The following is a 13,819-nucleotide window of genomic DNA, read 5'->3' on the forward strand; positions in this document are numbered from 1 at the left end:
AAGAGGCGCTTTTATTATGAAGGGCCAAAGTTGAATGTATACTTGTAAACATGTGGACATTTAATAGTGTATTTAAACAGCCATGAGACACGCTGCTGTCAAGATTATTTCTTAATTAACTTAATAAGAAAATCAAAAACTAGACAGTTAAGCACCTGAGCTCTGATTTTAGTGTCTTTAAATTGCACATGGCAGTGTGCAGGACTACACTCTTAACCTTCAATACAAATAATCAATGGCCTTGAATATTGATATTTATACTGGCTTCTTTGTGTGTGTGTGTGTGCAGCCTTTGTGTGCCTTTGCTCAAAATGTTGGCCTGATCAGGATTGTTTGTCAAGGGACGGCGAGCAGTGCACACCTGAGGCGTTTATGTCCAACTACTGCAGCTAACACAAGGACACTTCTTAGTGTGTGTGTGTGTGTGGGATGCACACACACACACACACACAGGGATGCAGGTGTGGATGGTAATGATCAAGTGTGTAGTCAGTCACACAAATGTGTGACATCATCTTCATTTTTGCAGAATTCCTATAGACCCTGAAGGCATCGTTTAGCTCTATGCTTTGCATCAACTGAAATCAGGAGGTAACTGTTTTGTTTTTGCTTAATAGGAATATACAGTAAAAGCTGTCCAATATAATTACACACTTAAACACAACAATTAAGCATTAAACTCTCATTGAGGAGCCACATTTTTAAGTATAAAATTATACAAAAATATCACATGATTATTTGCAGCTGTGACATAAGTCTGAAGTATTTGGACGCTACAATATCAGATCTTTAATCAATTTTATTTTATTTTTGATTAATTAATCATCACACTTTGACAGGGATCTTATTCTGACTGATTATGAATCAATTATTAATGTTAAATAAATATTTATTCTAAATTATTTGTACAGATGATGACACAGTTTAGGAGGAGATTACATTTGAAATATGATTTATTGTTCAAATATATATATATATATTTTTTTTAAGCTCAACAAGTGTTATGAAATGGACAGAACCTTCCAGAACGATCCCTGAACCCGTCCGGGCCACGACAGACCGTGGATCCTTGTGAAGGAGCTGATGATGGCGGGATTCCGTTTTCAAAATAAAAGTTTAAAGCCCTGCGCGCCGCGCGCCTCGCCGTTGCGCATTTCCGCTGTCATACGTCACTTCTGGATGTCAATATGCGGCTTGGTGCGGCGCTGGGTAACAGCACCACTGGAAAGATGTAAACCCAGTAACCAGCGGAGACCAGCCTGAACGAACACCCCGAACGTTAGACCCAGGGAAGCGGAACCGTTCGTGCCAGAAGCGGAGCCGCGGGAACGGGACAGCGCGTCGGGCCGCTCTCCTCCGAAGCAGCGGTGCGCCTTGCCTCAAGCAGCCATCTTTTGTGAGAGAATGTACGGGGCGACGCGGCGGGCCTGCTCGGGCTCTGGCTCTGGCCGGGGCCGGAGCTGGCTGATGCTGACGACAGCGCTCCTGCTCTCGGTGGTCGGACTGCTGTCCGGGCTGCCCGGCTCCACCGAGGCGAAGGAATGCGACAAACCGTGTATGAACGGGCAGTGTAACACCGCCACGGGCAACTGTGTGTGTTTCCCCGGCTGGGTCGGGGACCAATGCCAGCACTGCGGAGGGCGATTCAGGTACAGTGAACACACACGGGCAGAATAAAGCTGCTCTTATCAGTCTGTGTGTGTGTGTGTGTCTGTGTGTGTGTTGGCCTGATCAGGATTGTTTGTGTGTCAGTGCACACCTGAGGCGTTTATGTCCAACTACTCCAGCTAATACAAGGACACACTTCTAATGTTTCAGTGTGTGTGTGTGTGTGTGTGTGTGTGTGGATGCAGGTGTGGATGATAATGATCAAGTGTGTGTCAGTCACACAAATGTGTTGCAGGTTTTTCCTCAAAATAAGTGACATCATCTTCATTTTTGCAGAATTCCCATAGACCCTGAAGGCATCGTTTAAAGCTCTATGCTTTAAATCTGCTCAAAATCAGGAGATAACTGTATTTTATTGATATTTCCCAGGTGTAATGTGTGTACTCTGTGTGTTGTGAGCGTCTGGAGGAAGTGTGTAATTAACGTGTTCTAGTTTTTATTTCTTTATTTTTTTGTTTGACCCACTGCTGAGTGCAGATAAAAAGCAGGGTCAAAAGTCACGAGGAAAAAGGTGTGTGCTCACCGTCCACTTTATGTTTTTACAGCTGAGCCATCTCGATTAGAGCTGCTGGTGGAAACATCTGAGAGGTGGGAGGAAGGTACCACTCTGTAAAAAAAACAAAAAAAACCCCCAATAACACATCCTCTCTGCCCACGTCTGTGTTCGCTGCTGTCCTTCGCCCTCTTTCTAAACGGAGCAACGACAGGGCAGCATGTGATTTCAAAGTTGTAAAAAAAACAAAAACAAACAAACGGAGCAATTGATAAGAATAGTTTCCGTCACTTCCTATTACTTGCCTGGCAGCGCTTCTTGATGACAGACAGGACGGAGTGTGCCATGTTGCACGTCCTGCCAAGAAAAGCTGCCCCCCCCAAACCTTTGTCCTTTTTTTTTATGTCCTTTTCACACACTCATGCCACACGTCTGCTTTCCATCTCGGCAGCTAAAATGTGTCTGTGTCTTAAGCAGTTTTTAGTTTTTTTTTAGAGTGTGTGGAGCCTGATTGCTGAGCACATGCTGAAGTTCCTGCTTTGAGCATCTCATGTTTCAGGACACCAGCGTTAAGTGCTCTTCTCTCGGTCCAAAATGATGGCTCGTCTCGATGGTACCAGTGAGCCTGATGCACTCCCCCGAGCATCCATTGTCTAGTTGTGACAGTCTGTCGCTGTCGATGTTGGCCGATGATTAGCTGCATCCCGGTTGCCATGGAGACCCACTTGTGTTGAGCTGGATCTGTTTTCATCGCTCACAATATTTTCAATCACAAAACAAGGGTCTAAAAGAGGGAGGGAGGGAGTAATCAATCTGCCACCTGAGGCTGGCTGTAAAAAGCGAGTCCATGACCTCCGTGTTCAATCGTTTCTTCATAAAGAGAAGACCCACTTGTCTGATTATAGGGGGCGCTCCGGAGAGAAAAAGGGGGTCTGTGGATGTTAGCATGAACAGGAAGTAGGTATCATGGACAGATAAACAGGTTGACGTCATTTTTTCAGGTGTAATGTTATGCAGAGATTTTTCTGATATTTGGATTAACCAGGCGTTAGGTGGAGTAAGCTGCTGCCAAGATGGCGGCTCTGAGCAGCATCTTTACTGAGCAGAGGTGTTTTCTGTTTCTCTGTGATGATGTGTTGTGTGTCTTTCTTTGTTTACGTCTCTGCCGTCTCCTGCTGTGACTTGTTGTGAATATTCATATCAGCTGTCAGATGCCTCGTTGCCCTTGACCGAGTTGCTTGATTGTCTTTCTGAATGTTTCCTTATTGCTGCAGTGGGTCAACATTATTGCCACTATGGGGGTTGTAACTCTTCCGTGAGGAGAGGAAGCATCCTACGAGCACTGACCCCGTCGTCTTTGTCGTCTCCTTCTGTCGGTGCTGTCACACTTTGAGGTGATAGTCTGACCCTGGACTGCACTAATAAACACACCAGCCATCAGCTCTCCTGCGGCCGCCTGACCCGGTCAGGCTCATTATCTTTAAGTGGAATTGTAAACTTACAGCAGCAGTGATTCACCGTTTGCCCGGAATGGAGGCTGTTATTTTGTTAGCACGGTCAAAGGGCTGATTTTTTTAATTTTTTTTGTTTGTTTCGGGGAGAGCCTATGGTCTGAGGCCGTGTTTAGCATACAGACAATGCTGCCATACAAGGCCTGGTGAATGCTGGTTTAAAAAAAACCAGCTCTGTGGCAGCCTTGTGCCAAAATGGAGTCCCCGCTATAGCCATGAGGGCCAAAATCAACATAGGAGAGACGAGAGGGGGCAGAACCAGACGTCTGTTTTACTGACACTCAGACGGGCAAACGTCTGGACTTCTGTCATCCTAAACTTCCTGAGATAGACCCATGTTGTTCTAACATTTGAACACATCCTCTTTATTTGTGTTGGACTACACGTTGTTAGCTTCATTTTTTAAAGGGTCAGTTCACTAAAAAGAAGCAGAGAGGAGATTTGTTAAAAAAATGACTTTCCAGGAAGTGGACAATCCTGAGACTCCGCAGTTATTTCTTTTCTCTGGTGGAAACAGGTTTGTTTGATGCTGTTATTACAGCGAAGTGATGACAGGAAACCTGCAATCACTGCTACAGACAGAGTTGTGTGTCTGTCTCGGCGCTGCAGCTGGAAAAAAAAAAAAAACACATTGTTGTGTTTAAAGAGCTGCGGAACTCCAGTAGTTTTGACATGTTCATGTGAACAGCTGCTCAGCTGCAGCAGTAACCGTGCTGATTGCAGCCATGAGGCTGAACTGTATCAAGATCAGATTATCACTACAAAAGGCATCTTTATGCTTCTCGGTACGAAGAGTCCCAAAGACACGCGACTGGCCTTCTTTCCTTTTATTGGTACGAGCCGAAGCGTCTGCAGAGATCAGTGTGTTTTTCAGCAGGATGGGTTCAGAGCCAGCAGTGGGGAATAAACGCCTTCTTGTCCATCCCACATAGAGCCAGTGTAAAGGGCTCTGACGCATCTTCATGCCCCCCTAATGCAGTTAATGTGTAACCTTGGAAGTGACCACATTTCATCAGTAATTTTATTTATTTAGTATACTGTATCTTTTGTCAGCATGAGCCACCTCATCCACTCCATGCATCCATCCATTTCCTGCTGCGTATCCTGGGTCAGGTCGCGGGTGCAGCAGAGAGCTCCAGAGCTCCTTCTTCCCACTACCTCCTCCTCCACATCATCATCTGTGGGGTTACCCACGTGTTCCTATAGGCTCGTTAACAGACGTAATACCCCCAGCGTGACAAAGGTTTGCCCCGGGGCCTCCTCCCAGTTAGACATGCTTGGAACTCCTTACCAGGAAGGCACCCAGGGGGCATCCTCACCTGATGCCTGAACCAACTCGGCTCGGTCCTGTCAATGTGGAGGAGCAGTGACTCCGCACCGAGATCCTCCCAGATGACTGAGATCTCTACCTCCATCTCTAAGGCAGAGAACAGCCACTGCAGAGGACGATCTATCTGGATGTATCACTTCACTCTCACAGTTCATGGCCATAGATGAGGTTAGGAACGTAGATAGACGGGCATATTGAGCGCCTTGCCTTTGGTTCATTGCTGACTTCACCACGACCGGAGCAGAGTCTGCATTACTGTGCACTCTGCAGTAATCCTCCTGTCGATCGCCAGCTCCCCCTTATTTCCTTCAAGTGAACAAAACCCAGACATACGTCGGCTCCTCCACTTGAAGCTGTCCCCAATCCTAACAGGCCCTTCCACAGTTTTCCATCTCAGGACCATGGCCTCGGATTTAGATGTGCTGATTCTCATCCCTGCCACTTCTCACCCTCAACCCAAACCGCCCCAGTGAGAGCTAAAGGGTCAGCAGGACCACACAAAAGCAGGGATGGGACCCAGATCTGCTGTGGCTGACCTCACACTGCACCAGACCAGCCCTGCACCGTTGGTCTGCCTGTCCCTACAACTGGTTCAGAATCCATCCTATTCTCAAGCAGCTTCACTGGCTTCTGGTTCACCCACAAATTGATTTCAAAATTCTGCTCCTCAATTTCCTCCATTCGTCTCCACCCTCCTGTGCTCATACACTCCATTATCACCTTCTGAAACTGGCCTTTCAGACATGACAGCCACTCTGAATAAAAGGGACAGTGTGTCTGCAGTGTGGAGGTTTTTATGATGTTAGAAACTGCTAGCATAGCTGCTGTCTGCTTGTGGTAGCTCAGCATTATCACCTCCATGCTGCAGGTTTAATTACCTAATCAAATAAGTTAATGTCACTGCAGGAAAGGCTCCGTGTTCCCCGCAATGAGGTGGGGAAAAAATGAGAATAGACCCGCACTCAGCTCAGAGGAGTACTGAAGGTTTAAAAGTTTTTTTTATTGTGTAACTTGTAAGAGCCTGTGTGTAGGTGTGGTCAGGTGCAGGTATCTACATTCTGACCTCGTTTGAACATGGGTGGAGCTTCTGCAAAGTCTGCGAGGGCCTGCGCAGGCTGCCGCCAGCATGGACAGAGTCTCTAATGAAGGAGAAGCTGTCTGCATACAGGTGCAGAGGGAGAGAGAGAGTGTGAGGTCAAAGGTTTGCAGAGAGGCAGGAAGCTCAGAGCAGCTTCCATCATGTCTGACTTGACCCGTCATAATTTAAGGCTTTTTTTTCTGCCGCTGCTGACACATGCATCAGCTCTGGCTTTGATTTAGCTGTGCTTACTTAGAGAGCTTGCTGCCTTGTTGTTGTGCGTATTAGTCCATTAGCTGCTGTGTGGTGCTTGTTCGAAGGCTGACCTCACTGAGCACCCAGCCTGCCAGACTAATGGTCCCCACTGCTGCTGCTGCTGTGCAGAGGTGCAGACTTTCACCCAGTCTCACAGTTCAGCTGTGGTGGAAGGATGAAAAATAGCCAGTGCTCATAATTCATGAAATATTTATCACAGTATAACTGACTGATGGCGTCATGGTTGTGTTTTGGGTGTTGTAGCCTTTTACAGATTTGTTACCGGCAGTATTTCAGGTCTCAGCTCTCCTCCTTATCCTGCACAGCTGCATTAATAGAGGAAGATGATGGCACATTCATTGTTGATGAAGCCCTCTGGTGGAGGACAGTCTCCTGGATATTGTGTCTCTGATAATAAGCTGTGAAAGTCTCAGCGTCTGGAGGACATTATTTTGATGCCTCATGCAAAACCATGTAGAATCAAATCATGGCCGTCACAGTAAAGCGATGAAAGTGGATCCGCCTTCCTCTCAAATAATCGATTTAAAATCTCACATCGGCACTTTTCTACGTCTGCCCAGATGGTCTGAGGGGAACGCCGTTTCGCCTCTGTAGCATTTACTCTCCGTCTGAGCGTGCTGTTTTTTTGTTTTTTGCGTGCTGAACAGGACTGTCGTCGCCTGTGAATGAGGGATCGTGTTTGCTTCCCTCTCATGCTGAACCGCTTTGCTATTTGCAGGCCACTTGGTTCTGCTGCGGGGATGCTGTCAGAGTACAGACACCTGCTGGCTCAGGACTCTGACCTCTGACTTTCCAAGTTTTCCAAGATAGTTGCATCAATACGAAGAAACTGTCCAGACTTGAAGAATGATTGATTAGAAAAATCAATTGGAACCATACGCTTTTGGAAGATCTGTGTTTATTTTTTCTGGTTCAACTGGTTCAGTTTTTTGTTTTTTTGTGTTTCTTTGTGAGTGCCATCATGAAGTGTGCAGCTATCGAGGTATATTTTTATAATATGTCACAAACTGAGCAGCTCACACAACTTTTCTGAGTGCGTCTAATTTGAGGCACGGTGAGAGCTGCGGGAACACATCAGTGTTTCCTCTCATGCTACGTCTGTGGGTGGCTGGGGTTTGATTTTTGGTTTCGGTTGCAGATCTCTTCCTGTTTCTATTTTCTCTGTTAAACTTCCTAAATCAATATTTAACATTTAGATTGTCAGTTCGACCTAAAAGACAGATGGTTAAATATTTTCTGTGAGAGGCTGCAGCTGCACTGCTGGAAGGGAATGAAACTCATTGACTGTGCAGCCTCCACGTCCATGTGCTGATAAACATTTGTATGTATGATTTTTACGATAACATGTCTGATAGTAGATCTGTGTAGCTGTGTGCAGTAGCTGCAGATGGAGAGTGGCTGCTGTGTTCATGAGTGTCCAGGGTCCCTCTGAGAGAACTCTTGTTTGTCTGCGAGCTGGGGGAGCTTGGCGTCCCCACAGGCGCTGCTGGCTGTATTAGCAGTGAGCCGTCTGTAATTACAGATAGCATACTCGTTAGCAAACCGCCACCACATCAGAAGAGCTCGGTGGATGAACTCTCTTTTTTTTTTCTGTGGAAAATATGGGTGAGAGTTGGTTTGATCTGATCTTCTTCATCGATTTCACTACAGTAAAACAAAAAAAAAAGCCTCCACCACAGGTTTCAGGAGCTTTGTGTCATGTGTTTGTCCCAGTGGAAGTTAACTTGACAACACCCTCGGCCATGGACCTTGAGCCTCGCGGGCGGCGTACACAGCTGTGACAGTTAGCCCACTCCGTTTAGTAACAAGAAGTTGCTGCACACTTGTTGCCTGGATACGAATAAAACTAGTGTTATGAAACTGTACTCAGAAGTTCCGGATAATGGGCTGGTCAGTGACAAAAAAACACCTTTCATAATGAAAACGTCAAATAACACGAAATGTTGTTAATAAAAACAATACGAGAGACAGACGAGCATTTATCAAGCTGATCAGGGGAGGTCTCTCTGTCGACTTTGACCTGTTTTGGAACAAGCCTGTGTGTGTGTGTGTGTGTGTGTGTGCCCCGTGAGACCTGCATCAGTAATGATACAATCTCTGTGTCCCCTGTGTAATTCAGCTCCCGCTGCTGTGTCATCACGCTGGAATTGATCAGGCCATACCCGGGCAGGGCCGGCGTGCTGTAGCCTACCATTAAAGTCTTTACAGCCGCCCATCATGGCCGTCATTGGCCTCACATGATCATTTGCTTAATCATTTTCAGACCTTCAGCTGCTCCGGGTCTACCTGCGCTCCCTCTGCTGTTCCTGTGTGATAAAATCATTTCCCTGGTAGCTGATATTAAACTTTTAATGGCATAAAACAGACTTATGTTTAAGTGAATTTATTTAAAAATGACCTGAGCTGTGCCAGAAGCTTTGTGATGCCGTTTCATGTAGTAGTTTCAGCTAAATGCTAATCGTATAAAGCTAACTTGATCACAGAGATTGATGGTTTTCACACCTTTCCCTAACTTCGACTCTCTTCTTCTCTTCCTTTCCAGGCTGACGGGGCCCTCTGGTCATCTGACTGATGGTCCAGGAAACTATAAGTACAAGACCAAGTGCACCTGGCTCATTGAGGGACAGTAAGTACAGTCCAGATCCAACACCACCAAGACAAACACCAGAATGAGAGGAGTTATTTTTCCCTCTTATTACAGCGTTCATCATAAAAATAAATTTGCCTAAAATAGAGCAAGTAAATCTGCAACAAATAAGAAGCCATCATACATTTACTCATGACCAGCAGTCACATGACGACAAATCTGAGACTTTATCAGCTGAGCTGCGAGATTCCTAACTACTCATCCATAGCATGTGGAACCCGGTTTGATTTTCTCATCTCTGTGGGCATGTGAAAAATGGTTGTAAACATAGATTTCAGTGTATTTACCTTGGTTGTAAGATCCTAACTGGAGTTCTCTCAGCTTGTCGCCGTGAGTGCACCGTGTAATGTGTGGTTCTGGTTCTGACGGTGCAACATGATGCTGGCACGCTTAATGATTTCATGCAGTCCTCTTCTGCCATTAAGACACTTTAGCTCCAGAGGCTGCACGTCGGCGTGCTCCATCAGCGGCCAGGATTCACAGCATCCAGAAGGTGATGGATGGAAATTAAATGACAAAGTCACTGTAAGAAATTCAATCCTCCCTTTCTGTTGTTTCAGTCAGCACTTCCACTGCACACGGTATCGATTTCATGGCCGTGATTCTTAATTTTTTCTGGCTGCCAGCTTATCCATACTGTAAACTCATTGATTATATTTGCATGTTTGGATCGTGGCCAGCGTTCAGGAGCCGTGTGTGTGTGTGAGCACAGTCTGACCTCTCCGGTCACGCGGCTCATGCTCCGTCCTCCGAGTGGGTTTGTTACTCACTAATGTGACATTTATATGCTGCCCGGAGACCTGGGCTCGGTCCTAACAGAGGGTTAATGCAGTGACACGTGCACTGTGTGCATCAACCTGCGGTGTGAAGACACTTGAAGTCATCCCGTGTGCCGGGCTGCCGCAGCAGAAGAGGACATTTTTCAGTCCGTTCCTTTGATTAATTATTCACCGGTCACAAGCCTTCGTCTCTAATCGAACCTTCAGGCTGCTGCCATTCCTCCGCTCATTTTATTTTCCAGGAGAGAGAGAGAGAGACGAATAAATAAAACAGGGAGTGGAGGACTGTGACTATTCATATCACTTCCTGTGTGTCTAAATGGGCCTTTGTGTTCTCCCCTCCTCCATGTTTTAACCAAATTTAGAGTCGGAATCTCATGAACGTCTTCAATCAGAAAAGTCATTAAACAGCTTGCGTTTCCTGGTCTGCTGATCCTCCTGACTGTAACCACACTGTACACTTACTTCATTCAACATCACAAATAACCTACAACAGTGTGTGTTTCAATGTGCTGCGGCTGATTCAACACACAACACAGCAGTAAAGGTTTGTTGAAGGTGAGTGTGTGTCACCTGCTTTCTGCAGCCTCAGCCGGTCAAACAGTAACTTTAAAATCAGGAGGGAATGAATGATTAAAGGGATCTAAACTGCTTTATTTGGTATAAATCTGCTGACAACAACACAATCATGCAAAGATGGGGACATTAAATGGTGCACTCACTCTCTGTGTGTGTGTGTGTGTGTGTTACAGGCCTAACACCGTTCTACGATTACGGTTCAACCACTTTGCTACAGAATGCAGCTGGGACCACCTGTATGTGTACGACGGAGACTCCATCTACGCCCCGCTGCTCGCTGCTTTCAGGTTGGACTGCTGCGGATTCGATGTCTTAAACAACACACACAATAATTTCACTAATTTAATCCATGATTGTGGCTTCATCAGGCTGATTAAACGATGGTTGATAATAATAATGTGTTGTTGTTGCAGTGGTCTGATCGTGCCCGAGCGATACGGGAACGAGACGGTTCCTGAGGTGGTGTCTCACTCCGGCTACGCCCTGCTGCACTTCTTCAGCGATGCTGCGTACAACCTGACTGGCTTCAACATTTCGTACAGGTGAGACGATGTTAACAAGGAAAAAACAGCTTCTCCCAGGAGACTCTTTGTCCTCCGGCCTGGTGTCGAGCATCTCTCTCGTCTGGCAGTCCTGATTCCTCTGAAGGACGCATGCTTTGAGTCGTTCCTGTTCTCCTGGCTGCGATTTTTATTTAGGTGAAGGGCCCACTTCACGCCGCTGCCTCGGACATGATGACGCATACTAACCTATCACTTTCTGCATGATTCAGCCTGCGTGCTGCCTGCCGGCGCCTCGCCACAGGATCAAGTCCGTTTGCTGCAGTGCTTCATCTTCACACACACACAGCACGGCATGTGTGTGTGAAGATGAACGTAGAACATTTTTTGTGGCTCCAAATTTTCCTCTTCAGATTCAGAATGTGATCTCAGGCATGTGTGAAGACGTCTGTTCCATCAGAGATCCCTATCATTAAACCCTGCGGCCATTTTTATGAAGACTAAGCGTTGCCTTTAGTGACAAAATTCTAAGAAAACACTTGGAATAACGGCTTCTTCTTAAAATTGTCCCTTTATAATTTAGAGTAGATCCTTGTAAAGATAAGTTATTCACAAACATCCTCAGCCTGATAAGTGCTGCTGAACAGAGCAGTGTGTTCATACAGGCAATAATAAAGTTCTGTTTTTGTTGAGTGTTTTTTTTTATATGTTTATTTCTTTTTTTTTTGGGGTGGGTGTCAGGTTTGAGAAATGTTATTTTAATTACCACCCAAGGCTGGTGTGACGAATTTTAATTATTTTAGTGACATTTTTTATTTAATTAAAACATTTCTTCAACAAGAAGAATCCATTTTTTATTTTTTATTTTTGGATGACTTTCACTTCTTCCTGTCCTTCCTCTGTGACTGCTCGGCTGAGACTCTTGAGTGTCAGTTTAAAAGTGAAATAAGGCCTGTTTTTGTGTCGTTGTATCACGTGGCGCTGTAGATAAACTGCACAGAACTGTGCAGAACTGTAACACACAGTGAAATTTAATGGGAACACACTTTTGAAAAATTAGATCAAACCACAGTTTATTGATTTCTCTGGACACACACATGCTGTGATGGATAACAGATGGATTTTTTTTGTTTGGATTGGCAGACTTTTTTTTCTCCCCCACAATTTAAATGTTCTTTGTGGGACATCTGAGGTGAAGATCGTTCCCTCTTTGTTAACTTTTTTTTTGTCAAGTGTTCGTTTCCCGTCGCAGCTCTGCAAAACGTGAAATGAATAAATAAATAAATGATCAGCGATAGGAGCTCTCTGAGAGGGATCTGGCCCCCTGGAGTCAGCCAGGTCTGACCATCCCCCTCCACATTATGAGTGTTTACAAAGTTGTTGCTACAAACCTTAGCATTGCGGCTAGCAGGAGGGTTCTCTCAGATTAGCACCACTAGCCAACAAACCAGACGCTCCTTGATCTTTTCCTGCTTGTTGACGTCCATCACTACATCCTGTGACTGTACAACCGTGACCTCCCTTGTATCAATTTCACCTCTTTAGCGTTTGTCAAAGCCGTCGCTGCCTGTTAGCAAAAGCCAGCTACCAACCCACAGCGTCACAAGATGGCGCTATACATGTTAGGAAATGTGTAAATAAAGCGGATCATTTCAATCCTGCTTCACTGACAGTGTTGAACCTGTTTTAGATGCATAATCCCTGTTTTTATTATGCTAACCACTAATTTTAATCTGAACACAAAACTGGATTAAACAGAGGGATTAAAACCGGCGGTCACATTAACTCGGCTGCCATGACAAGGAAGACTCTTCTAAAAACCAAAGTTTCTCTTGCAAACATCTGCCAAGGACACAATGGACCCCTGCATTTTTTTTCCTCCCCTCGTTCATTGGTCCCGTCTCCATAGCGATGGGATTGAAGCTGGGCTGAGAATCAGCCAGATGAAAGAAGCGAGGTGCCCCCCGGGCCCCTGCGGTCTTTGGTGTTTGGGAGAAGTGGAAGAGCCGAAACATCAAAACCATCAGGCGGCGGAGGAACATGAAAGAAGGACGAGGGCCCTTTGTGTCGCCGGCCGCGCTCCCTCCATGTTTGTCTTCAGGAAGAAAGGGAGACCGTCAGACGGTGCACCTCAGTGTGTCGCTTTGATGGATGATGATGTTTAAAAGGCAACTTTTGACTTGTTTACACTTTTTCACCTCAACGTAAAGATATAATTGGAGAGGTGCAGCCGTTATTATATGGCTAACAATCAATGATTCTGATCAGATATCAGCCAGTACTGCTAATAGCTTGCAGCCTGGAGACAGCTGAGTCTCTGCTCTGACAGAAGCAGATGTAACCAGGCCAGTGAAAAGTGTTCCTGATGTTTTATTCACACCTTCTCTCTCTCTGCTTCCCTGAAGGGTGAACACTTGTCCCAACAACTGCTCGGGCCGCGGCGAGTGTCGCGTGAGGAACTCCACCTCCTCTGTGTACTGCGAATGCGATGTGAACTGGAAGGGGGAAGCCTGCGACGTCCCCTACTGCATGGCTGACTGTGGCGGACCAGAAAGAGGACAATGCCGGGACAAGACCTGCGTCTGTAAGCCTGCGTGGCAAGGTGAGACCTTCAGAGGACCCAAAACCTGATGAAAACCATTTAAATTATGATAGTTTTAACTACACATGCTCAGTCTGGACTGTCTTACTCCTTAAACCTCTGCTGATCAGGGCTGATTCCTGTGAGTGGAGCTGAGCTGGGTGGGAAGTCGGTTCTATGAAAGGTCACTCACTTCCTGTCCCTTTGTCTGTCTTTACTGTAAAGCTGAACCTTTTCTCCTTTAGTTCTGCTTTCCAGAGCTGTAGTTCTGCTCTTAATGAAACAAAAACCTGGAGATTAGATGCAACAGTTTTGCTCAGACCCTTGAGTCGGTCTGATGTAGAGCTGCTGGATCTGACTCAGAGCTTAAAGTGATT

At 45.8% G+C, this 13,819-nt stretch overlaps 1 protein-coding gene across 2 annotated transcripts in view; it reads left to right on the forward strand.

Moving 5' to 3' along the window:
- Window positions 1-1,094: 1,094 nt before the first annotated feature.
- The window catches only part of atrn (attractin), a 91,046-nt gene continuing 78,321 nt past the window's right edge, over window positions 1,095-13,819 (forward strand). Inside the window, exons 1-5 of one of the 2 annotated variants that reach the window (XM_028394918.1) lie at window positions 1,095-1,649; window positions 8,899-8,982; window positions 10,535-10,648; window positions 10,775-10,903; window positions 13,267-13,463. In XM_028394918.1, coding sequence (XP_028250719.1) covers window positions 1,405-1,649; window positions 8,899-8,982; window positions 10,535-10,648; window positions 10,775-10,903; window positions 13,267-13,463 — 769 coding nt within the window. In that variant the 5' untranslated portion in view covers window positions 1,095-1,404. The remainder of the gene's footprint in view (window positions 1,650-8,898; window positions 8,983-10,534; window positions 10,649-10,774; window positions 10,904-13,266; window positions 13,464-13,819) is intronic. The other variant, XM_028394917.1, reaches the window with a different exon arrangement.

This window comes from Parambassis ranga, chromosome 22 (assembly GCF_900634625.1).
Source record: "Parambassis ranga chromosome 22, fParRan2.1, whole genome shotgun sequence".
Lineage (NCBI taxonomy): Eukaryota > Metazoa > Chordata > Actinopteri > Ambassidae > Parambassis > Parambassis ranga.